Source organism: Columba livia, chromosome 20 (assembly GCF_036013475.1).
Source record: "Columba livia isolate bColLiv1 breed racing homer chromosome 20, bColLiv1.pat.W.v2, whole genome shotgun sequence".
Classification (NCBI taxonomy): domain Eukaryota; kingdom Metazoa; phylum Chordata; class Aves; order Columbiformes; family Columbidae; genus Columba; species Columba livia.
Window position 1 is genome coordinate 456,544 of NC_088621.1, and position 25,088 is coordinate 481,631.

The 25,088-nt window shown below is 57.2% G+C and overlaps 1 protein-coding gene across 22 annotated transcripts in view; it reads right to left on the reverse strand.

Annotated features, from left to right (window-relative positions):
- Nucleotides 1–25,088, reverse strand: part of RAP1GAP2 (RAP1 GTPase activating protein 2) — a 57,228-nt gene that overhangs the window by 19,778 nt on the left and 12,362 nt on the right. For 8 of the 22 annotated variants that reach the window (XM_065036571.1, XM_065036551.1, XM_065036550.1 and 5 more), the window contains one exon: nt 20,009–20,044. The exons of 3 other annotated variants lie outside the window; for them this stretch is intronic. In XM_065036571.1, the coding sequence (XP_064892643.1) occupies nt 20,009–20,031 (23 nt within the window). In that variant the 5' untranslated portion in view covers nt 20,032–20,044. Of the gene's footprint in view, nt 1–7,400; nt 7,549–11,372; nt 11,573–15,587; nt 15,636–17,949; nt 18,126–20,008; nt 20,045–20,644; nt 20,950–23,416; nt 23,807–24,076; nt 24,190–25,088 lie in introns of those variants that run through there. 11 more of the 22 variants (XM_065036549.1, XM_065036548.1, XM_065036562.1 and 8 more) reach the window with 9 other exon arrangements.

The window sequence follows — 25,088 nt, forward strand, 5'->3', positions numbered from 1 at the left end:
GACAACCTGTCCCCACGCTTTCCCTCCATCTGGCACAGTCCCTGTCTGGGCAGGATTTGTGGCCAATTGCCCTCCCGGCAGCCACGGATGGTGAAGGAGGCTTCTGGCCTGGGGACACCACTGTAGGACACAGGGACACCTCTGCACAGTTTGGCTGGGTGCAGCCAAGGCCCCTCCACCACAGGGTGCTGGGCACAGGAGCTGAATTTGGAGGCAGCAAAAGGTGTCGTGACAACATGAGAACCCAAGGAAGTCAGGAGTGGCCCCCGCGCCATGGCCCGGCCACGAAAGCATCACACAAGAGACCCACAGGTTCAAAAAGGTGCAACCTCAGCCCCTGCGACCACCCGATAAAAATACCCCATCCCTGCTGCACCAACGGCTCCCCGGGCAGACGACCAAGCCGCCGCTCGCAGCCGCGCTGCCAGATGCTACTCTGGGAATCAGAAAATCTGAGATTTAATTTCGTTTCCTCCCGTCCCTGCCAGGTTAGTCCTGCAGAAACCGGGCCAAAACGCCCAACTGTTTATCTGGCGGTAACGAGGTTTGGTTCCCATGGCAGCCGCCCTGGGACGGCACGGCGCGGCGCAACCGCGGCCACACTCACTGGGGGAAACACCCAGCGGTTTGTGTTCAAACGTGAATCTGGACCAAGGACTGACATCCTACATGACTTTAAACCAATATACATCTTTTTTTTCTTTCTATTTTTTAAATCAGAGCACATCAAATTTGCCTTTCTTTATTACGGCTCATTTAAGCTCTTAGTATCTTCCAGTTTCCCAGTGAAAGAAATTAATTAAAATTCATTTCAGGCTGTGTATGGGCGATAGCAGAACTCACGTCCTGCTCACCTGCTCTGTGTGCCCGGCTCTTTCCCTTTCTGCTCTTCACAAACTCACCCCGACTCCCCTGATGAAAAAATGCCGAGGATGACAGATTTCCACGGTTTGCTCTTTGACGTTCCAGGATCCTGCAGCACAGCCTGATGTGCAGCAAACCACTCACCCTTCGCTCTGCCCGCTCTGAACCTGAGCGCTGACTGATGGCACCGATCTGCACAGGGGCCTCAAAGGCACAAAATGTATCAGACTGAAGTTACAGGGATGCGCACAAATAATATGATTTGATCTGGGATTTGTAACAGGTTGCCATAGCATCATATTCTAAGTATTATAAAATCACTCACACAACTTAACAACGTGTTCCTCTGTCACATGCTGATTGCTTCTTTGGGGCCAAACTGATGGAACTGCTCCTGCAATTCCGGGAGAGCAAAACAAATCCATTCACCAGCCGCCGCTTGTAATCAGCCTCCGTGCACTGGAAATCTGTTATGTTGAACTGCAACAACCAACTGGGATGATTCAGTCTGCCGTCAGCTACGGGGGTCAAGGGCCATCAGCCTAATTTCCAAACAGATTACCCTCATGGGATGCTAAATGAATCATGAGGAAGATCAGCACGTTGTTATCTGCGCACCGCGTGCTTGCATGGAGAGGCAGCCCTGGGGATCTCCCTGAGGATGACACCGGAGAAGCAGATGCTCTCAGCAGCCCCACGCCGAGACCCCATCCCTGGCCGGCACCGGTGGCACAAGTGTCTGCAGAGCCTGAACCACAGCAAAGGTCCCAGGTGGTCACGCCAGCAAGGACAGCAGGCGGGAGATGCACCCTGAGGTGCTGGGACCCAGCACCCACCCATAGCAGAGACCCTGAGAAGCAGCCCCGGGACATTCAGCCCCCCGAGGGTTTCCTGGTTATGCTGGTGCCCGCAGGGTGTGAGTGTCACCGCTCAGCTGCAGGACGGCCTCCTGTGGCACGGCCCCGCTGCTCCACAGTCGCTTCCACAAAGGCTCTTCCACCCCGTGCTGCACCGGGACGGTGTGAGAGAAAACACGGCTCCTGCCCAAGGAGCCTGACCGCAGCCGCGGTACAGGACGGCAATTAGAAGTGCAGGAGGGTAACTGGGAAGCAGGGGAGAGGACGGGGTGGGGAGGGACAGCAGGAAGAGGGTGATGAGCTTCAGCCTGGCCTTGGCATGGCACAGCTCCAATTAACGGCCTCCGCGGTCCCTTCCCACTCGCCTCTCCCTGGCACCACAGGACACACAGGAGCGGGAGCATCCCTGGGCTGTGCGGCTGGACACCAGCCTTCCCGGAAGGCAACGCGGGCATCGCTTTCGGAATTCTATTTCTTTGTTTTTCTCATTAGGCAAATTAAGAGAGAAGGAAAAGAAAGAATTAGAATCCTACACACTTAGCAAATCTAATTAAGGAAATACCTTAATGCAGTTATGCAGCCCTACTGCAGGGTTTCCTAACAAAGACAGTGAGATCAGCCCTTGGGACCCTGTTCCGCACTGGGAAGGCTCAGCCCGTGCAGCCGCTTCCCTGCTTCTCCCAAAGAAGGAGCACATGGAGACTTTACCCCATTTGGGTGTGTGTGCACCAGGTTTGTAATGCTGGCAAGTTCCCAACACAACCAGGGCAGGTGGAGTCATTCTGTTGCCTTTAGAGCATCCCTGATAGCATCCCCAAAGCGCCTAGAAATTCATATCCTGAATTTGGCAAACCCCACGGTCACACTGAGACTGTGATTAAAGTGCCCTGTTCAGCACAGAGCCAGGGCTACCAAGACCCCTGCAGCCCGGAGCTTGCCAGCCAAACCTCTGGGCACACACCTCCCTCCCGCTTCCTCAGTCAAAAGCCTAATGAAAAACTTGTAATGCATCCCACCTTCTTGTTTTATTCGTCTGATTTACCAGACAGACTCTAAATTGACACGGTACATTCATATAAATTACGCGTGGGAAGGGGAGATGTCAACATATTATCTGACACGGCAAAGTGTTTCGCAGTGAGCGGTGAGCTCTACCTTTTGTTTCACTGTGTAAATTAAACACAGAGCATCGCAGGTTACCTTTATGCCTACACCTAATTCTGCAGATGCAACCTGGCCTGAGGAGGTGCAAAACTCCTGCAGCAACAAGTTCTGCCTGTCTAGATGCAGTAACCTTGAGAAGGACAGCAAAGACTATCCTGTAAATTAACAGCCTCTATTTTTGGAGCCATCATTTTTTTTGTCCTTGATGGGCATCACCTTGCCAGCTGCTCCCTTTTTAGTTTATTTAATATTAAATGGCCAGCGTCTGAAGTTTTCACGGGGGGCTGTGTATTGCTGCTCCTCCTCACAGCGCCCGCGTGAAGCCCCAGTCCTGGGGCGGTGGGATCGGATCCTGGGCGCTCGCCCGCCCCCGGGGGTCCCTCATCCCCGCTCCCCACAGGCAGGTCCCACACTGTGGCTCAGGGCTGGGACAGAGCCCCTGGACACCAGACCTGCTGACACCCCGCACCGAGGCCACCAGGAGCCCAGCTGACACCCCGCACCGAGGCCGCCGGGAGCCCAGCTGTCACCCCGCACCGAGGCCGCCGGGAGCCCAGCTGTCACCCCGCACCGAGGCCGCCGGGAGCCCGGCTGACACCCCGCACCGAGGCCGCCGGGAGCCCGGCTGACACCCCGCACCGAGGCCGCCGGGAGCCCGGCTGACACCCCGCACCGAGGCCGCCGGGAGCCCCCAGATGGCTGCTCTTAAGTTGCAAAAAAAAAAAAACAGCCCGAAAACATTTTGGTTGTTTTTTTTTTCAACAGAGACAAGGGCACCGCGCTGAGAATTTACACCTGGAAATCTGCAGCGAGCGCCTGAACAAGGCACCTTACCCTGACTTTGCACAGCTCCGCATCCAATCGGGGCCTCAGGCAGGCGAGATCTCGCTGCATCATCGCCGTCCCGGAGGAGGCTGCAGAGGACACGCTGCCGCAGGGCTCCGCTGCCTCCGCACAGCCCTGCGCCCCGCAGACCCCACACGGACCGGCGTCACCCTCCTGGCCATGCACACCCAGCGCTGCCGCTGCTCCACCAGGCGCAGGGCAGAGCTGCTGAGCAGCAGCTTCCCTGACAGACTGACTGACCGGCAGGTCCCGGGCTCAGGCTGGCCCGGCCCGAAGTGCCACTTTCCTGCACTGAACCCCGAGAGTCAGCGAAGAACAAGCACAGCATTTTCCGGTCTAGATTCCTTGCAATAACTTGTGTGTTTGCAAACTGCCAGCCTACATCTGTGCGCACACAGCCTCCCCGGCCACGCGGCTCCCACAGCGGGAACCAGACCCTGCGCAGAGCAAGGTGACATTTAACTGCCAAGGAGTTTGGCTTTAATTACTCCTCTGCGCTGAGAGTACTGTTGAGAATGGTTTGACGCGTCCTGCGCCCATGTGGGCAGCGGTGCCTGTGCTGGCTGGGGGATCGTTGCCCATCCTGCTCTGGGATGGCAAGGAGCAGCTCCTGCTTTGCCTGCACCTCCACAGACACTGGGCTCTTTCCCACTGGCCAAGGACCTCCCGCTTGCTCTGCTGGGAAAGTGAGGCTCAATATGAAAATAGTGGCATAAAGAGATTTTTGTCATTTACAAATTTTGTTGTCTGATGTCCCTTGCAGGAGCAGAGAGGACACACTGATTTCCCACAGCATTTGGGTAACACAGCCAGGGCACTCATGAACCTTTTAAAACCAAAAGCTTGTCTGATCCAAGTCCTGACGCCCACGAGCCCGCGAGCCTTCGGCAGCCCCTTCTGAGCTGATTCAGTAATGTGTGAATTGCAGAGAACCAGAAACCAGCAGCTCCAGCCACAGGCAGAACTGACTCCGAACGACCAGGGGCCACTGTCCCTGCCTGAGCATCCGCGCGGGGGGCAGGTGGGGAGAGGCCCAAAACGCACAGGATGCTGCTCTGGTAAACTGGAACCAATGGGGGTTAAAACTTGAACAGCACAAAGATTTCACTGGTGGCTCAGGGAGACATCCGTGGGAACCCCTCACTGAACCCAGCAGCGAACAAACCGCGGTGACAACAGACATTGGCCGTATTCCCGACTGCCCAGAGCACAGCTGGGACCAACAAGCGAAGGGAGGGGTGTACCTACATCACAGCACCCACCAGATTGACCCCCAAGACAACAGCCACCGTCACACCACTTGGCTTGTGTGCAGGACATTCAGGAAAATGGATTTAGGTGAAAACACCCAGTTCCAAATCCAAGGTTTCTGGAGCGGGACCAGAGGCAGGAAGAGCCTGAGCCCCCCGAGGCCCCAGCTGCTGCCCCTCCAGCCCCAGCGCACAGGACCGGCACAGACAGACCGACTGCGGGCAGGGGAGCGCGTGGCGCCCGGCTCTGCAAGGGGAGCGCGGGGAGGTCGGTTTGTCGTGCTGCACTTTGCTGGGTTGCTAACAAGGAAGGGACATGGGCCACCAGGGACTCCGCAGCTGCCACCAATCCTGCCAGGCTTGCATATGGCTCATGTAAAGCAAAATTCAACTGCAAACGCAGAACAAAGACCGAATGTAGGAGGAAAAAAAGAAAATAGGAGCAGGTGGAAGAACAGAGTCCCTTTTGACGCCGCCGCTAGCAGTCCCTTCCTTTTCCTGCAGATTATGTCACTTTGATGGCCCTGGCAGCTTGCGTAAGGAGAAGCAGCCATCGTAAAGCACTGCTTGAATTCTTGCAATCACTCCCATGAAGGCTTCTCAGTCCAGAACAGACAGGAAAAACCCTCCTCAGGGTCTTGTTCTCCCTTTGAGATGGCTGTGTGGGTCTCGTTGTCCTCAGCAAACCCTGCAGCAAGAGCCACACTGAGTGGTTTGTGCTCAGCACATGATGGTGGGGAAAAAAATAAACCCACCCAGACTCACACGTCACCGGGCAGACTCGACTTCTGCAAGAGTTCAAAGCCAGACGTTCTTCTCAGTCCTTAAGTGTCACGCAGAGCTCATTCATAGAAATGTGGCACCCAGGGGCAAGACAACTCTTTGGGAAACACCCTGCTCAGTGTGCTGTGAAGGACTTCTCTCCCTGGCAAGCGGACGCGGGATGGCCAAGGAGTTTCCGCAGGGACGATGTTCGGAGGGGCATTCACGCCCCTGCCCGTGGCGCAGACCCCCAGCACTCGGATGCTCCATACACGCAGCACACGAGAGCTGGAGAAGAGGCTCAGGACCACAGAGCGCTGGGGCAACATGGGGGACCCAGCCACCCAAAAAACAGCCAGCCCCTCCAAAACCTGCTGGAGCCCAGGCCCATGGGCAGAGCCACAGCAGGGATGGGCCTGGGCTCAACAAGCCAAAAGCCAGAGGGATAACAGCAGGGATGGGAATGGCAGAGCCTGCTGGGGTACCCCAGCACAGCCCCTGCACCCCACAGCACAGCCCGCGCGAACACCCATCTCTGCCGTCAATTCATGACCATCAGGACCTGAGGGCTGATTTTACCAGCTGTCCAGCTTTGACGATCTACCTAAAACCCCACACAGGAGAAGAAAATGTCACAAAACAACACCAGCAACACACAAACTGTACAGGAAGGCCACCACTAAGTCACAAAAGCATCACTAAATCCTGCTCTCAAGGCAAAGCACGTAAGGCGGCAGCACCAAAAGAGAGGATATGGACCTCTGATCTTACTTTGATTTTTCAGGCTCACAGACTGGGGGATACTTTACAATAAAGATTCAAAACAATCAGTTCCTCATTCATATGGTTTTGGTACAAATCCACAAATTAAACAAACAAACAAAAAACCCCAAACCCTCAATCCACAGCAGTGCTCATGTCGCTTTCACCTCGAACCAGAAGTGTGCACACCACTGAGGTTTGGATGCATATTTCTTACTATTTTTAACAGCAAAGTTGCCAGAGCAGCACAGTTCTGGAGAGAGAACTCCCTGACCGAGGACACGCAGCATAAATCAGAGCAGGGTAAATCTTTGAAGCCAACAGCAACTCCTGTTAATGATGGGGGGGAAGCGGAGCCGAGCAGATGCCAGCTAACACAATATTGCAAACACACTATTTCCTCAAAACACAAAGTTGAACATAAAGTACAATCCGTGGCTTAGTCAATGAAAGATGAAACCATTTGTCAGCTGTTCCCGAGCGAAGAGACAAAGCTGTTGAGCTGAGTTAAAGCAGTCCTGTGAGCGAGGCGATCCCTGACAGAGAACGGTCCTTCTCGCTCCCCTGCAGCAGCAGGAACGGGGGTCGGGGCTGACCGGCCGGGGGAGCAGAGGAGCAGCCCCTGCCCGCACCCCCGCACCCCGCGCGGGTCGCGGTGACCCCGCGCTCCGGCCCCGGGGCAGCTGCCGGCTCGGACCATCCCGGGTCCGCCCGGGTAAGAGCCGCCGCGAACCCGCTCCCGCCGCCCTCCCCGAGCCCCCAGCCCCGTTCCCGCCCCAACCCTCCGCACCCCCAGCCCGGCTCCCGCCGGCTCCCCCCAGCCCCGGCCCCGCGGCTGCCGAGCGGCAGGAGGGCTCTGCCCGCCCGTCCGGCAGAGGGACCGGCGCCGCCTCACCTCTGCTCCCGGCTCTGCCGGCGGGAGCGGTGCAGCAGCCCGATGAGCACCACGGCCGCGCGGATCCCCGCCCGCCGGGACCGCATCCTGCCGCCCGCCCGGGACATCGCCGCCGCCGCTCCGGCCCAAGCCGCGCACCTGCGGCCGCGCCGCGCCCGCCCCCGCGCCCCCTGCGCGCTCCCGCCGCCGCGCGGGGATGCGCGGGGATGCGCGAGGCGGGAAGCAGCGCGTGGCCGCCAGCCCCCAGAAGTGGCCGCGAGAACGGGGACGCCCCCCTGGTCCCTTGTGCCCCGCAGTCCGTCACGCAGGGAGCTGCGGCGTGGGCATGGTGAGTGACCGGGGACCCATGCGCTGTGCCGGAGCTCCGGTGTCCCCACTGATGCTGCGTTACCCCGGTCACAGAATCAGTTAGGTTGGAAAAGAGCCCAACCACTGACCCGGCACAGCCAACTGCCACTAAACCATGTCCCCAAGTGCCGTATCTACACGTCTTTTTAATACCTGCAGGGATGGTGACTATGCCGACGTCTTAATGAAAACAGCCTGTGCCCTCACCCATACACCAGCTCTTTAAATGGGGGAAGTTACATTACAGCCCCTTTAAAATCTGCACAGAGGGAAGGGTTTTCTTCCTGCCCTGCAAATGTTTTCTTCTGTCTTTTCCAAGACACCCACAAATCTTCCTGTACAGGACAGCTCTGAGCCGGGCCGAGCACGGCGCCCGCTGTGCCGGTGCCAGAGATGAGCTCTCTCCCTCTCTCCCTGCTCTCCCTTCCTCCCGCTGCAGAGCTGCAGGAGCCAGGACTGGGAGCAGCGCGACAGCACCAGCCCTGCAGCTTGCTCTTCCATAGGGGAGCTGGCACACAGCTTGTTCCAGGAAATATATACATATAAAATTAAGCAAACTGTAAATGATCTACTTCACAACCTCAGCACCTTTCCCTGGAAGTCTTTGTTGCCATGGTGATAAAACACCCGGGTGTCTCTGCCCCCCCACCCCTCCCATCTCACCTTCCTCCTCTGCGAGTTTAATTTTCACGGGAATTAGACACAGGACTAGCTACAGCATTCTGAGCATGTTCCTGGTTAGAGGGATGCAAGCAGTCCGTGCTTTAGGCACGTATGAGAACACGCAGGCCAAACTCCAGCATGCACAGGGCTGAAACGTCAGCGTCTGTCCAGACCCCACTGGTGCTCTGCATCTTCACAGCCAGCCCCAGAGAAATCAAAATCTACTGCATCGCCTGGCTGAGCCCACAGAACCATTCCCCCGGTGTGCTTCAGCCAGCCTGGCCTGGCAGCAGGGAGCATCGCCTCCCGGCGCGCAGCACCGCACAGCGGCCCTGCGGCAATTGTCACTGCAAGGGGCAGGGTTCTGCAGGGACCCCGCTGCAAACAGGCGGCTGGCTGGGGGGGCACGCATGGGCTGCAGGGCCAACCACGGCCTCCCCACCACGAGCATCCCACCCAAACGGGACACGGGGCAGCAGCAACGCCCATGGGCTTGCATGCAGCAGAGCGCGAGCGGCCTGGAAACCCCAGGCCAGGACGGTCAATCATTAACCGTGCTCGGGGCTCTCCCGGCACAGTCCGTAATAAATGTGTTTGCTCAGGAGCGAACAGCTCGCGCGGGCCGTGGATCACATCTGGCGCGGAGCAGCTGCTCTCGCCGCCTCCGTGCCATGCTTACAGTGATTGACACGACCTTAGCTCTTCCGTTTCTATCAAAATGTTTCAGCACAATCTCTAATCGGATCTATTCTTGAAATCCAACCAAAAAACCCATCATCACTGTAATCTCTTTACGCATCATACTGTAAGTCAGATGAAAAATTGTGCAATGTTATTTTTGCGAACATGCCACATTATTCACCCCAGAAGAACCCGATGGCAGTTCAGCCACCATCCGTATTGACCTGCACAGCACGTGTGGCTCTTCAGAGTCAAGACCTGAACTTACACCCAAGATTAGTATTGTTGTAACTCAGCAGATCCCGGCAGGTCCCTGGGAAGGCTGCAGCAGCAGCAGGTCTTTCCAGTACAGTAATTCCAGCAGACGAGGGTCGAGGGCCCCGCTTCCCCACACGGAAAATCCCAACCCGTCCTCAAAACACCCCAAAATGCATTTCTGCCTCTTCAGGATGATGTCGGACAATTGCAAACCACACGTGGTGGTGAGAGAACGCGGGCAGGTAAGAGGCAAGAGTTGCGTTAAACCGGGTGCTGCCTTCATCGCGGGCGCTCAACTCCCACCGCGGAGCCTTTTACCTAAGCTTTTGTTGGACCAACAAACCTCTCTTTTCTTGCAGAAAACACCGTCTGCTTCCTTTCAAACAGAAATCGTCAGTCTGACAAACTTCTCAGGCATAGGAAAAAGAGAAAAAAGAAAGAAATTCGAGCCTATTTCCATGCCAAGTGATACCAATTCTCCAGCACCTCATTAGCTTCCAGCTAACGGAGGGGGAGGAGTTTTTAATTTTAAACCTTTTACCTCTCACATTAAACAGGCAGCTTCAAATTTCATTGAGTCTCTCTCTGGAGACGTTTTCCACTGTCTCTCTTCCCCTTTTCCAGACAAGTTAAGTATTAATCTCCTCTTGTTTTATGCTGAAGTGGCTTTGTATTGATCTTTAAAGATGTTCAATTCTCTCATATTTGGAAATAGAGAATCACTTTAAGCAGACACACTCAGCCATATTTGCTTCTCCACCCAAATACAGCAAATGAGGCTGCACTGTAATCAATTGCTTCTGGACTCTGTAGCAGCTGATGTGTAATTTATAGGACAAGGGCAAGACAATAAATGGTGAGCGGCTGCAGGAGGCCGGTGCTGGGAGGGCAGGATTGGGAGCTGGGCTCCCAGGCTGCAGCCATGCCAGGACCCGCGTCCCTCCTGCGCAGAGCACGGGCTGCGGGGACACACCGGAGCCCCCCTGTCCCCAGCACACGGCAGCTCCATCGGGCGGCGGGGACACCTTCCCGGGGCTCTCCTGGGGGTCTGGGTGCTCGGGTGCTGGCCATAGGGACTCTGCTCCCAAGGACATTGCTGGCGGCTGCCACGGGACACTGGAAAAGCTGCTCTGTATTTCTGCGTTCTGCCGTCTCAGGAAGGCTCCATGGCGGGCTGGGGCGGGATGCTGGGGATGCCAAGGGGAGCAGAGGAGTGAAGCAGCTGCCCCTGTTTTATGAAGAAATAAATGTCTCTTTAAAAATGCCCTGATGTTTTTGCTTCAGAGAGAAGAGTTTTGCAGCTCATGAGGAAGCTGGCTCCAGAGGGGCTGGGCAGAGCTCACAGCAGGTTAGGACAATTACACGCCGTGATTAATAAATCACTTGGGTGGCTGGTTCATTTATGCCAAACTTGGCATTTTCTTCTGGACACTCTGCTAAGGAAGAAGGATCTGAAAATACCATATTGTGACAAGATCAAGCCTTCATCTCTGATATTACTGAATCTCCTGTGAGTGAATGACACTTAATATTATTAAGAAGCCATATATTTATGGAATAACTTTGGCTTTTATGCTAATGCTGCAGTGAGATCAAGTGACCCCTGGGCTCAGAGCAGCCCATGGCCCTTCCTGAGCCGCTCGGGGGCACGTTCCCACCGCGAAGGTCCCACGGCTCACACCAGAGCATGGGGTGCAGCCGAGCCCGGCTCCGGTGACTCAGGGACTCTCGAGCCACAGCCTCGTCAGATGGTGCAGGATAAATCCCCGGCACCCCCCGTGCCTCCCGTTCCAGGAGATATTTCTGGTTCCCTGGCTCATGAGGGACAGAGCCAGAAATACATCAGCTATGCCGGGCACCTGCCGTGGCCGGGCTGGGCACGGGCAGCGCGTCCCCGCCACGGCCGGTGCGGAGCCCAGAGCTCTGCCCGGGACCCCTCTCCACCGCCCCAGGTCCCTTCCCCACCACCCCGGGTACCTTCCCCACCGCCCCAGGTCCCTTCCCCACGCCCCCAGAGCTCACCCAGAGACCCCCAGGCATTTCCCCGCCCACGCTGCCCTGCACGAGCGCTGGGACGGGGCAGCTGCACCAGCGCCAGGGACCAGGAGCCAGAGGGGAACAAAAGGAGCCGAAGCAGCACGACCAAAAGACAAAAATAGTAACGAGTTCTCTGCAAAGGAGCAGTCACATTCCAATTTTCCTGGCATACAAAGAAAAGGATTTAGGAGCTGGGAAACCAGGGAGAAAGCGATTACAGCATTTCAAACGGTGCTGCAGGAAGAGGATAAGAGTGCATACAGTTTTAAGTGAAGCATCATGAGAAATAGAGTTTTAGATTGTTACATCCAGCTCTAAGTAGTCTGATTAGAGATTTATTTGATGACTTCAGTTAGAAAGACGTAGACGAAACACCAAGAAAGCACGAAGCCGGCTCCTCCACCCCGGCATTTCAAGTTTTGTCTCTTGAAACAGTGCGAGACAAGTGCAATACGGCACCAGCAGCCCCAGCACCCGTGAATTTGGGCTGATGGGAAGGGGGCTGGTGCGTGCGAGGCACGGGGCACACCCAGCTTCCCGGCTGCCGGCCCGGCACAGCCGGCACAGCTTCCCCACCGCGCGGCGGTGCCAAACCCGGCAACTGCCCATGCCCACTGCTGGGGCTCCTCCGCACAGCTCCAGGAGTGATGTGCACAAAGGAGTCCATCTGCCCGGCTCGACAGGGAGCCAGTGTTCCTGTCCAGAGCCCGTCACAAGAGCACACAAGCATCGACCTTTTCCCTGCCTCACGCCGAGCACAGCTTCATCTCTCCAGCACAATTATCAGCCTTCCCAGGAAATGAGCGGGGAAAGCAATCAAAGCTGCACTGAAAGAACAAAACCTCATTAGGAGCGAACGACCTCTGGCTGCAGAAGGCAGCCCAGGCTCGACCACACCAGAGCAGCCCCGGCTCCGGCGCCGGGGATTCGGCACCCGCAAGGCTGGGCGGTGGTGGGTGAGCACGTGGGCACCCCGTCTGTGGTCAGAGGCTTTGAGAGAAGAGACTTCAGTAGGTCAAGTGATCAGAAAAGACAATCTAATAATAACTGGGGGCCAAAGCTGCTCATCCAGGGCTGCTGCTGCAACCCTTTCCCCATCAAACACGCTGGGCCAGACAAGAACACCCAGTTCCCTGCCCTGTGTTTGTATAAAGCCATAGCCCAGGGGGCTCAGAGAGCTGGATCTGCTTCATGTGTGAAGATACACAGACACCTATCTACATTCATCTATACATCTATCTATAGGTTCTCCTGATATTATTTTTGGAACCATTCCTCCTTCAGCAGCCTCTAGAGAGACACAGCTTTGCCAAGCAGCTCTCAGCGAGTACCTTCCCATCACACACGTCCCAGGACTGCACAGAGGGCGGCGTTTTGGTGCCCAGCGCTCGGCCCCGCCAGCAGAGCGGCTCCGGCTCCCCGTCGCGTGGCGGGGCCCCGGCAGCGGATGAGCCGAACGGGGCTGCAGGCGGGAGCGGGGGCAGGACAACCCCTGCAGGACAGCAGCGTCAGCCCCTGCTCCGTTTGCCCCCCCAGGGGACTGTGTCACTTCTGATGGTTAAACACAGTGCAAGGGAGTCGTGCCTGTGACAGCAGCACAATTATATGGAAATTGTATTCTTGATAATTGGGGGCATTTTTCCCTGTGAACGCAAGCTTTCTGAAGAGATGAGCTCCAAGATTTCAGTATTCAATTAAATTAGATCAAATCAGCAGAGGAAATAAGTCTTCACAGCATGAGCAGATCCTTTGAATTTTACTAGCAAATCAGTGAACTAAATGCCATCATTTATCATTAACATCACTAATAAAGTCAGATTCAGGATGCAGAGCAAACTAACATCAGCCACACTCCTGACGCTCCAGAGCCACCCTCCTTAGTCCTTGGCCCTTCCCCAGCTCCTCGTGCAGAACAAACACCGTCCCTGGACTCGTTATTCTAATCAAACGCCCCCAGTATCCAGCTGGGTGGCTCAGGAACTGGCCAAACCTTAACCTCAGCTAAGTGCTACCCCTGCCTGAGAACGCTGCGGGGGACGCAGGGGCACGTGGGTCAGGCAGGAGGATCAGGCTGCTGGGGACAGCTCAGGAGCCCTTAGAGACAGCGACCCATCACAGGCTTTATGAGGGCAGGGGACACTGGAGGGACACAGGGCCGGTGCTGCTCCTGCAGCAGCAGGCGATGCTGGCATGTCCCAAAGCCAGCGGCTGCGGGAAGCCAGCGCTCCAGTGCCATCCCTGTGAGCGCCAGCCCTGCCCGGCTGTCCCAGCGCACCCAGTGACATCCTGCGCCGGACGGCGGGAACCCGAGGGGCAGCTCACGCAGGAACCGTCCGGTGTGGGGGGCACAGCCCGACCCAGCAGCGCCCCAGGACCTGCCGCCACCTCCATCACCCGTCTCCCTCAGACACCGTGTTTGATGTGAGAGTGGTAAAGACATATAATTTGTGGAGCTAAAACACAGGTATTATCTCAGCGACACATCCCTACAACATGGAATGTGCCGAAGTCAATCACATGCAGAAATGGGTTTCTACTGCTCTACAGCTTTTTCCTTGCCTCTTCCAGATCAAAAAGATGGAAAATGATGCAGTTGTTAGCTTGAAAGCTGCCATCTTCCTCATTAAATCACCTCACACTGTGCACCCTCATCAACAGCGGGGAACAAGAGATGAAAGGACACGACTCACACCCTGTTTCTCAGTCTTTCCCTGAGCGCTGGTGGTCAGGGAGCAGACACGGATCCCCGCTCTGATCCCGTCCTCCTGCCACGCCGTTCTCACCCTCCTGCCGGGCAGCAAACCTGCCCTGGAGCTCCACGTGCCAGCGCGGGCAAACTGCTGGGCTGACACAGCTGTGCAGGATGAACCGCTGGGCTGAGACAGCTGCGCAGGTGAACAGCTGGGCTGACACAGCTGTGCAGGATGAACCACTGGGCTGAAACAGCTGCGCAGGTGAACAGCTGGGCTGACACAGCTGTGCAGGATGAACTGCTGGGCTGAGACAGCTGCACAGGTGAACTGCTGGGCTGACACAGCTGTGCAGGATGAATCGCTGGGCTGACACAGCTGCACAGGATAAACCGCTGGGCTGACACAGCTGTGCAGGGTTTGGCAGCTCTGGTGCAGACCTGGTTGGAGCCCTGTCTGCCCTCTGGCCCCTAGTGCAGCGGGATGGGCAGTTATCGGCCCCTCGTCACTGAGCAACAGAACCCGCGTCACCTCAGGGAAGAGAACATCAAGCTCTGCCCTCCAAATTGAAGAGGATTAGCACCAAACTGCTTGTTGGAGGAAGGAGCTGTCCTTGGCGTGACGTTGGAGAGGAAGGAGACAGGCCGGTGTCTGCATGAAGTGACCTTTGGGTCTTCTCACAGACCTCCCGACACAGCTCTGACCCGTTCACGGACCGTCACGGCCCCACATGCTCTACTGGGCGGGAGCCTGGGACGAGCCGGGGGTTCACTCCGGCCCTGGGAGACGTGGGGCTCTCGGGTACCCCTCAGGTTCAGTGCTGATGCGGTTTGCAAACCAAGCACAAAAACAGCCCCTCTGAGCCCCCAGCACAGCCCCAGCTCCAGCTCACAACCCATCCTCCTGCGCACCCCAATATTCGGGAGCAGGCACCCACTGGCAGCTGGTGCCTCCACCACACCAGGCATTAGGGCTCCCTCCCCCTGTCATGACAATATTTGCTTTTAGAAGGCTGTTATTCTTCCGAGCAGCTGCCTTCTGATTGTCTGCAAACAGCTCCTATTTTGACAAGCTACAAATATGGGAGGAGAAAAGAGATATATAAACCAGCCCAGTTTGTTAGTTCTGAAACAGAGCTAAAAATAGACCCACGTGGGGTTGCTAAGTCCTCTGGGCAGATGTAATTGTGGATAATCTAGCTTTAAATATGTGAAGGCTGTTCTGACAGCAACAACAACATTTTAACATACGGGACTGGGCAGCACGGGAGCAGAAAGCGCCGCTGCAGCTCCTCCAGTGTCAGCAGGAAGCACCATTTGCACTGCCGGATCCCAGCCCACTGCCTCGCTCTGTAGCTGGGGCTTCTGCCATAATAAACCCCCAAATAACCCCAAATATCCACAGCAAGCCGTGGAGAGGAAAGCGCCCAGCCAAATAGTGCGGGAAGCCTCCCGTGGCAGGAGCATCAGCGGAGCTGTGTGTGTTCCCACCCCGAAACGTGGTGGCTCACCAGGTGGAACAGCTGGAACACCCCGTCCTCACCGCACAGCACCTTGTCCTCCCGGGAGCTCCGTCCCAGCGGGCTGCAGAACGTGCCGCAGGGCACCGCGCGGGGCTGGGCGTCTGTGGGGCGGTAACCGCCCTTCCACGAAGAGGGACGCGCTCCTGCCTGCGCGCCCGAGATACGGGGCAGCCGTTGGGACTGGCTGGACTGGGTGAATACCCTGGCAGCCCCAGGGCCAGCCGAGGCAGGGCTGGCTGTGCCCCCTGCCGGGTGAGCACCTCAGCTGGGCTGCACCCCCATCCCTGCCACCACCCTCTGCTCACAGCGTGTCCCCGTTTGTCACCTCCCGGCTGCAGCAGTACTGCCTGCAGCAGGGTGTTCTGTCACACAACCCACAGCGAGCAGCCGCGCGATGCTGCTCAGGGGGCCCCTTGGTCCAGTACCCTCCCCGGCACCCTGGGAGCCAGGGAGCAGAGACTGACCCCCCCGTTCCGTCCCGCTCCCCCGCTGACCGTGTGCCGGCAGCTGCTGGGGCCGGTGCTGCCCGTCCCAGCTGGCACAGCGGGTACCAAGCAGCAGCAACAGCCCCGGGGCTTTGCCTTCCTCCCTGTCAGTGTCCTGCCAGGCCAAGCTGTCACCTCGGCTCTGCGTTAAGCCGGCACTGATATCCATCTGTGCAGCCGCGGTTCCCTGGTGCTGGCACCAACCACAGGAGGTGGCGCTCAGGCAGCAGATGGCGAGCGGGGATGGCGGCAGCCAGTGCCCACAGCAGCAACAGGGACTGTCACTGTCCCTGGCTACTCGCCTGCAGCCTTCCCGGCACCTGAGGGGTTTGTCACTCCAGCCAGCGGCCAAGCCACCGCAGGGACACAGGCACAAGAGCTGCCACTGTCACAGGACTGGTTCTGCCTGGGATGCCACGTCAAGCCATGTGTTGTCACCTCCCCACACGGCGTGACATGGATCTCCAGGAGAGGAAGCAGAGCAGCGGTTTACAGGGAAGATGTTAAACAAGGTGAATTGTGGTTTTACAGGGATGGTAACACTTCAAGGTTCCCTTTGCTCCCCACTGCCACGGATACACGGGAAACCCTGTGGGAACCCACTGACACCTGCAAGGGGACAGCTGGTTCATGGCCCGTCGTGGACAGGCTAAATTCCCATTAGAACTTCACAAAAAAATAAGGTGATATTAGATCCAGGAGACAGAGAAAGACGGCACAGGAAAAGGACAGAAGAATTTGCTGTGATTAGGTGAACCACATGCACACCAATAAAACCCCGGTGGGACGGTGACCCCGGCCCGGGGCAGGTGGGTGCTGGCACCAGGCGGGGGACGGCGGCAGCACCAGGAGCAGTGAGTGCTGGCACCTTTGGGCTTTGCTCCAAGCCCCGGGGGTCCCTTGCAGCCCGGCCCCACGCTCAGTTCTTCTCTTCCATCGCGACACCAGCGCCGGGATAGCAGCACGGGCTGGGGCGCTGCGGGGCACCGGCAGCCCCGAGACAAGCGGTTCCGAATCAAACCCCATGGGAAGCCTGCCCAGCTGCCCCACACGCTGCCGGCGGCTGCTCTGCCACGCTTCTGATAGCGTTTTCTTTGTAGTGCAACGCATATGCTACTACAGCTGAAGTATAGCTGCAAAATACACATTTGCATGTAATTACCCATTTTAAAAGGTGGTAATAAAGTCAAAGGAATTTACTTAGACACAATCTGCTTTCCGGACCTTGTCTTCACAGGACCTCGGCACAAACCTCCGAGATTACTGCAACAGTCCCTGCAGCTGCCGCCAAGAAGCTCAATCATTCCCACGTCTTCCCATTAACTCAGCTCTGGCCCATCAAATATTAAAGAGTCTCAAACTGGATGCAGCTCATTTTATGAAGGTCAAGTAAATCTTTTCTCTCTTCTCTTCCCACCTTTATCTTCCACCGCCGTTCCCACCATCAGATGAGCATCACATGCTCTTTCATGCGAGTTTTAGCTGTACACACACTGACTCGCAGTAACTGGTGTACAAGGCTCCTCTGTTTCACAGAGACGTGACCACTCCATGGCTGGTTTTGCTTTATAAGGCTAAAGCGAGAGGTGACTCTCTGCCTGTCACAGCGCCAGCCCCTCTCCTGGCACCTGAGCCCCCAGCACCAGCTCCTGCCACCCCCCTGCGGACGTGCACCCCCAAAAAACAGTCAGCAGAGTATTCCCAAGCCCTCTCACAAACTTCCCATCCTTATGTGCTGCCTCTGGGCACTTTGCGAGGCCCCAGGCGCAGCCCCGGCGCCCCAAGCAGCCCACAGCCACCCCCACGACCCCAAACTCGGCCTCCCCGGCCAGGCAGGGCACAGGCAGAGCCCGACCCAAACTTACCGCAGCTTTCTGGGCACATTGGGACTGAGCTGAGAACGCGGCCGTGCAGCAGCAGCCGCCCAGGGATGCTCAGTCCTCTGCAGCGTTCCGGGTACCTCCCGGGCACCTCTCACTAACGGGGTGCGCTGACCCCGGCTGCGATGCCAGGGCTCCCCGTCCATCGCCTCCCCGCCACTCTCCCACTCTGCAACATCTACTCAATCTCCCTGGTTCCCAGTCCCTCAGACACACTCATGGTTACCATAGGAACTAATGAAACCCAAACTAAAAAAGAAAAGGGAAAAGTGCTTTGATCCTCTGGTGCCACCTGCATGTGTGAGTTTATCACAAAGGCTGACAAGAGCAGCAGCCGCAGGGGAGCATCCTGCAGCCTTGGGGCTGCCGTGCTCGCTCGCCCCAAACACCGGCTTTGTGCAAGATCCCAGTATTTGCTCTCACCCCCCCAGAGCCCACCGAGACAGACAGCCTGCCAGGACACACAGCCGCCAGGACACACAGCCGCCAGGACACACAGCCCGCCACTCCCGCCTCCCTGGGACAGGGCACTTGCTGCCACCGCAGCAAACAGCCCTTGCCCCGGGCACGAAGGGTCACCCCAGTGGGGGCTATTGCAGCCTCCCCGTGCCTGGGACTCCGCGTGCAGTCAAAAGCTCGGGGCCACATCCACCACCACGCACTGTTCCTCCCCTGCCATGTTTCTGCAAGTCAATATTGATGTTTGCAGCGTGCACAAGGCTCATGAAGGGCTCTTTGGCTTGAGGAAAGCAGCTTGTCTTTTTGTTAACAAGTTATACAGGCAAAGTAAATTGCCTACGCCTGATGTCTTAGCCAGAAGGCTAATAATAAGCAATAATAAGAGGGTGTTAGAAAACCAAAACTTTTTTTTTTTTTTAAAGCTTTTACAAATATCTAATGTGGCTCTGGCTGGGCCCCAATTACAGCACCATTTAATGAAGCAATCTGTCCACAAAGCAGAAGCGTTATGAGGCTGCAGAAAGCATCAGCTGCTAATAGTGGGGATGGAGCTGCTCCAGTGGATGTTCATTGACCTCCCCGAGCAAAACCCTCCTCTGGCCAGGCAGGAGGGAGAGCGAGAAACGCGGCCCCAGACTCTCATCCTGGCCCCAGCGCACCCACAGCAGTGGGTCCCACGGCAGCGGGTCCCACGGCAGCAGGTCCCACAGCAGCGGGTCCCACAGCAGCGGGTCCCACGGCAGCGGGTCCCACGGCAGCGGCACTAACTGCCCCGTAAAGCGGGGAAAGGAGGTTAGATGGTATTTCTGCCACAGAATTGCTGCGTGGGACCTGAGACAAAATCAGGGCACAGCGTACGGCAGCATACAAGGAGCAGTTAAATCCTTCTCAGCTCCACAGGAAAAGGAAAGTCTATGGAGATTTCCTTCCCCTCCCAAAAGTGGTAAATGTTGATTTAAACTTCCCATTAGTTCAGCAAAACCCTGAGCAAGGAGCTCAGCAGCAGCGTCTCTGTTGTGCTGTTTCCAGCAGGCACTTGCAGGTTCATTCAGGTGCCCCTGAGGCTCTCTATATACTTTTCCATTAATGAATAATTTGCACAAGTGATGATTATAGAGGGAGAGCGCATGAGCCGTTACCCACGCACATTACCTGAGCGCAGGGGTGGCTTGGCCAGAATATTTCTAGATTAGCTCACGTTTACACTGGTAGTGCCGGAGCCGCACACGTGTTTGCAGTGGAAAAGCTCTGACCTGGGGAGCTGATCTGGACGCAGGAGGATCCACCAGTGCGGGAGGGAAGGGATCAGTTCCCTGGTTGTGTAGCATGGGAGCAGGAGCTCAGTAACAGCACAGGCACCTTTATCCCTCCAACACCACCCCCTTTCCAGACTGCAAGATTCAAAACCAAAATGAAAATCCCCAGGCTCCACAGAATTTACAGGCAGCAGCTCAGGGCAGCCCAGCACCGCTGCTGGAGCTGGGACTGGGACAGCCCAGCTAACTCCAACACACACAGAGCCATCGCTCACACTCGCGTCTCATGGGGAAACCGCTCTGAACGAGAGAAGAGTGCGGGTACTCACTTGATCTTCAGGCTGGCGAGCATTGTCTTGTCGATCCTGGGGAGGAAGCAGAGGAGCGAGTTACTTGGGCACAGACGGGAGGGCTGGCTGCCCAACACGGGTACCGGGACTGCCGGCACTGCCCCCAGCATCTCCTTCGGAGGTGCTGTCGCTCTGGCTGACACAATGATCGCTACAGAAAGGCTCGACCAGAAAACAAAACCAACCAAAATCTAACCCAAACTTAAGCCTGGAAGCAAGTAAAACTGTCCCCACGCAGCAGCAACCAGGGATTTACCCCGTTACGTACCCCGTACCCACCATGCGCTCCCACACGCGTGCCGAGAGCCCTGGACCGGGAGCACAGAGCTGCCCATCACTCTCAGCTGGCCAGCTGCTGTGGGGCCAGGAGCCCCAGTCACTTCACTTGTTTATTTGGCACCATTAATAAGTGCCAGCCTCCACAGAATCATTATGGTTAGAGTCATATCAATGTAATTAATGCAAATCATAGCAATGTCTCAAAATACAAAATTATGTCTTTTGGCAGTCATTGCAAATGCTCTGTTATCTGCCACACAGAATAAATGCTACATCTCTCAAAAAATAAACCAAATACCAAAAAAACCCCAAACCACACACAGAGTTGTTTCTCACCGTGATCACACAGGCCACGGCGAGGCTGCAGAAATGCAGTTTCCCCTCTACTCGCAGCTTTACGCTGCCAGGCTGAACTTCTCCGTCGGGAGCAGGCTGTACTCACGGTGACACGGCGGGGACGATCCCTGGCACGCCGTGCCACCAGCAGAGCCAGCACTGGGCAGACACGGCAGGAACCCCCATGGGGTGTCCCTGCTCCCCATGGCTGGGGTGTCCCCAGCTCAACCTTCTGCCCTCGCCATCACCCGCCCCTGGTCCCTCAGACCGACATGGGCTCACAAAGCCCCGGCAGCCCCGTCCCAGGCATTGCCCCAAACACCAGCTCCGTGCTGTGCCCCTGGAGCGCCCGCTCGCTGCTGCTCCTAAAATAGACCCTGGGCACCTGCTATTGTCACTTAATGCTTAACAAGCCTGTCCACAGGCCCTGTTGATCATTAAATCAAGCTGAACATTAAAGCGTGCTGGTGTAAATAGCTGTTGCCAGGCTCAGTGGCAGATGCCAGTGAGCCAAAGGGACAGAGGGTGGTGTGGCCACTCCTGCCTGTGCGGAGTGGCACCGAAGTGGCTTCATCTGGAACCACAGGGAATAAAAATCCGTTGATGTTATTTGGCCTCTTGGAGGGAAAATCAAAAAAAGAGGCAATTGAATAAAAAAAACAACAACCAAAAAAAAAAAAAAACAAACAACAAAAAACCAAACAAACGAAACACAAGAAAGAAAACCCTGTGCAAGGGAAACCGCAGCTGCGATATGACTAAGTTTAGAGCCGCTTCGTCAGGCCCTCCCTGCAGCCGCTGCCGAGGTGGGGTGAAGTGAAACACCCCACGCCCATCGGCCTCTCCCTGGGCAGCCCTGGGGCTCCTGAGCGCTGTCCCACAGCACTGGGGGGCACCCCGCCCCGCCACCAGCTCCCGGGTGCCCATGGCCCGGCAGGGGGCAGCTGGCACACACGTCGGTCACCGGAGCCGTTGGGCGGGCAGGGGGGCAGCTCCTGGGCGCACACCCCACACCTCCACATCACCCTCACGTGTGTCCCTACGTCCAAGAGCAGCAGCACCACAGCTGGCGCCTGGGACAAGCGGGCACTGCTGGGACCGCGCTGGCAGCAGGTGCAGCAGGCAGACAGAACAAAACCCGATGTCCACCCCAGCACGGGGCTGGGAACGGCGGCTGCAGGCGCGGGGCGGTGCTGGGGTGTGCCTGGCACCCCACGCGCGGTCCCCACAGGAAGGGTGTGTGTCACCGCGGCCGGGTGGCTGTGACAAGATGCAGATGCAGGTGTGGGGCTGCAGCAGGTTCCTCCCTTTCCCGTAAACACCCAGGGAAGCGTTTCCTGGCTGTGTGCACTGCTCCCTGGGTGACACACGACTGCGAGGGGTGACTTGTCCAGCCAGCAGCAGCCCCGCCGGGGAGCTACCCCACAGAATGGAGAACGGGGCTCCCCTCCCCACACCCCGGTCTCTCTCCCTGTGCAGACGCCCATGTTGACAGACCTACAGGGAAGCCCGCAGCCCCCACCCGGACTGCAATGGCGGCACAGCCTCCCAACAGCCAGCAGACCACACTTTTCCTGCGCAACACTCTGGCTCGTGGTTATCTTTACCCTGCAACCGCCGAAGTGCAGAAGGAAAACAACTGAGCAAAGCCCAGGTGGCCCCGAATGCCCCTGGCAGGCGGGTGACAGCCCTGCCCCACGCTCCTGTCCCCACCCGCAGCTCCCGGGATTGTGCCCAGCGCGGTTTGGACCCAGAGCCACTGCTCCCGACAGCAGCTGCCCCAGAGCTGCCATCTCTCTCTGCCACAAAACGAGCCCATATTTCACAAAGCTTATATGTACATGAGTTTATCAGAGTGCTTCCTTCCCATTTTCACAAAAAGAAAGAAGATCCAGCTCAGACAAAACGTGGCATCGGTGAGGCGCTTCTGTTCCCAGGAGACTTCGCTGAAGCTCTCGATGAGTTTGCTGCCCTCCCACACCTGTCCCGGTTACTCAGCACTTCCCCAGCAGGTTTCAAGCAGCTCCGAGCCCACGGGCACAAGCCCTTCCCAAAGCCCAGCGCTCCTGGCTGCCCAGCCCCCGCCACACAGTGAGGGGACAGCACAGGGACCCTCTGCCCCCGTGCCAAACAGCCAAAATTAGTACAGAATTGCCCATTTGGCCATCAGTTCCCACGAGCTTATCACAATCACATAGCACAGACTCAGAATGGGCATAAAATACCTCAGAGTGAGGGAAAGCAGAGGAAGGGCAGAGGGAGAACAGTACCACTTGCTTAAACCATTTCCCTACAGACGGACATGTCTGGGAGGGCAGGGACAGCAGCAGCAAACAGTCCCGTGGAGCCCAGGGTGCCGGCGGCACCGCAGCGCTCTGCCGAGGACAGATGGGGCAGGGCTGACTCAGGGAGGCACCGATGGGCACGGGAACCTGCCATGAACCAGGTGGGACCTCACCACACATGCCACAAGGTGCCAAAGGTGGCTGTGAGCATCCCTGCCTGGGCGGAGGGAGAGTGGGTGGCAGGTCCTCAGCAATGAAAGGAGTCGGGGCAGAGCCACAAGATGCTCTCGCAGGGGATGTGCCCATGGGAGCCCACCACGAGCCCCAGGAGGTGCCTCAGAACTCAGCACCCCCGGGGCTCACGAGGAGTCACCAGGGCTCAGCATTGCGGTGGTTCCTCCTTTGAGCCATGGAGGGCAGAAAAGCTCCTGGCACAGGACCGCGGTGCCGCAGCGAGGGGGACAGGGAGGAGAAGAAGGGCACCCACCAGCCATAGCCGCCGAAGGAGACGCTGCGCTTCCTCTGGAACATGGCGGTGGCTCGGTGCTGCCAGGGCGCTCCGGCCATGGGAGCCGCGGTGACGGAGCTGGCAGCACCGCGTGCCAGCTGTGCCGAGGACAGCCCGGCGGGTGCTTCCTGCCCGCGCTGTGCTGGGGGACCCGGCCCCTCCTGCTCGGCGCCCGGCGCATGCACACGCACATAGAACACCAGAAAAGTCATTTCCTTTTTTTTGTGGCCTGAGGCTTTTCACAACCTCGCGCTGCACATGTCGTATTTCTGCGAGTGGCAGGAGCCACAGGCCGGGCTGTGCGGGCAGCGTGCTGAGCCATGGGCACAGCGCCACCCACCAGCACCGTGCCATGGGGCTGCGTCCACCCCATCTGCCCAGCCACCGCAACCGGTGCAGATGTCACCGGTGGCAATGCTGAGGTGTCCCTCACGGGGTGGCTCTGCCCCCGGCTGACCACAGCAAAAACCCCGCGGTCCTTTAACAGACGGGCTGCAGCAATCCCATCTAAATGGAAATGCTGACCTCTAGCTGGGTATGAGCTCACATCAGTGACCGAGTCCCGTGGCAGCCGTTCCCACATCAGCTGGAAGCCTCCTGCTGCCACCATCCTACTGGTTTGGCTGCTCCAACACTCACCTCCTGCTCTGGCGACTTGAAGTATCACCCGGTGCACACAGCAAACATCCCCTGCTGTAGGACGGAAAATATCAGCCGGTGCACACAGCAAACATCCCCTGCTGCGGCCCCGCGGACTCGGTGGCGCTCAGTCCAGCGCGCGGCACTTGCAGGGCTCACACTCCCATCCCAGCACCCAGCAGCTTCAAACAGAGAGACATTTGGATTCTGTCTGATGTGTGAAAGAAGGAGGGGGTGCGGGGGGCTGGAGAGAGAAATCACTCAATTCCAGGGAAAAAGCTTGGATTGAAATCCAGCTATTTCTACTCCTACTTTTCGGCCCACAGCCATCTCTCTCCTGAAAGGCATGAAATGATGGAAATGCTTTGCAGTTTAGAGCTCCTAAGGACATTATTTAAAAAACAAAACAAAAAAAAACAAAAAAAAAAAAAACAACAACAAAATCCCCCAAATGCTGCAGGCTTCAAAGCCATAATTTAGGTACCATGAAATATTTGGAGCAGACATCTGCTTTGAGAACATTTGCTTCTGGCCTGCGCGCTCCGTGTCAAAGCTCTGCACCAGCAGCAGGGTGACGTTATCCTCTCACTTCATCTGCCCCCAGGTCACATCTTTCTAACACTCTACCAGTTGATTTCTGCCCAGCTATACTGCGCAGATTCACACACCCCTGGGATTTCGGAGCGCAGCAGGGCAGGACCTTGCTCAGCCATAGGGACATCGTCCCCATGTCCCACCGCCCGGGAGGGGCGCAGGGCAGACCCAGCACAAATCCCACCTCACCACCCTGTGGGACCAGCACCGGGGGCACCTGTGGCTGGGGGGGCTGAAGCGGAGCTCTCCTTCTCCCCACCACACACCAAGGGCTCAACTGCAACTCCCAGAGGCCACCAGCCTCCCTCCGCTCAGCACCACCTCACCCGCATGGGAGCACATCCAGAAATAGTTTGTCTGCAATGACATTTCTCACTTTCTCTCTTCCCCTCAGGGTATTTTGCACAGTTGGGCTCAG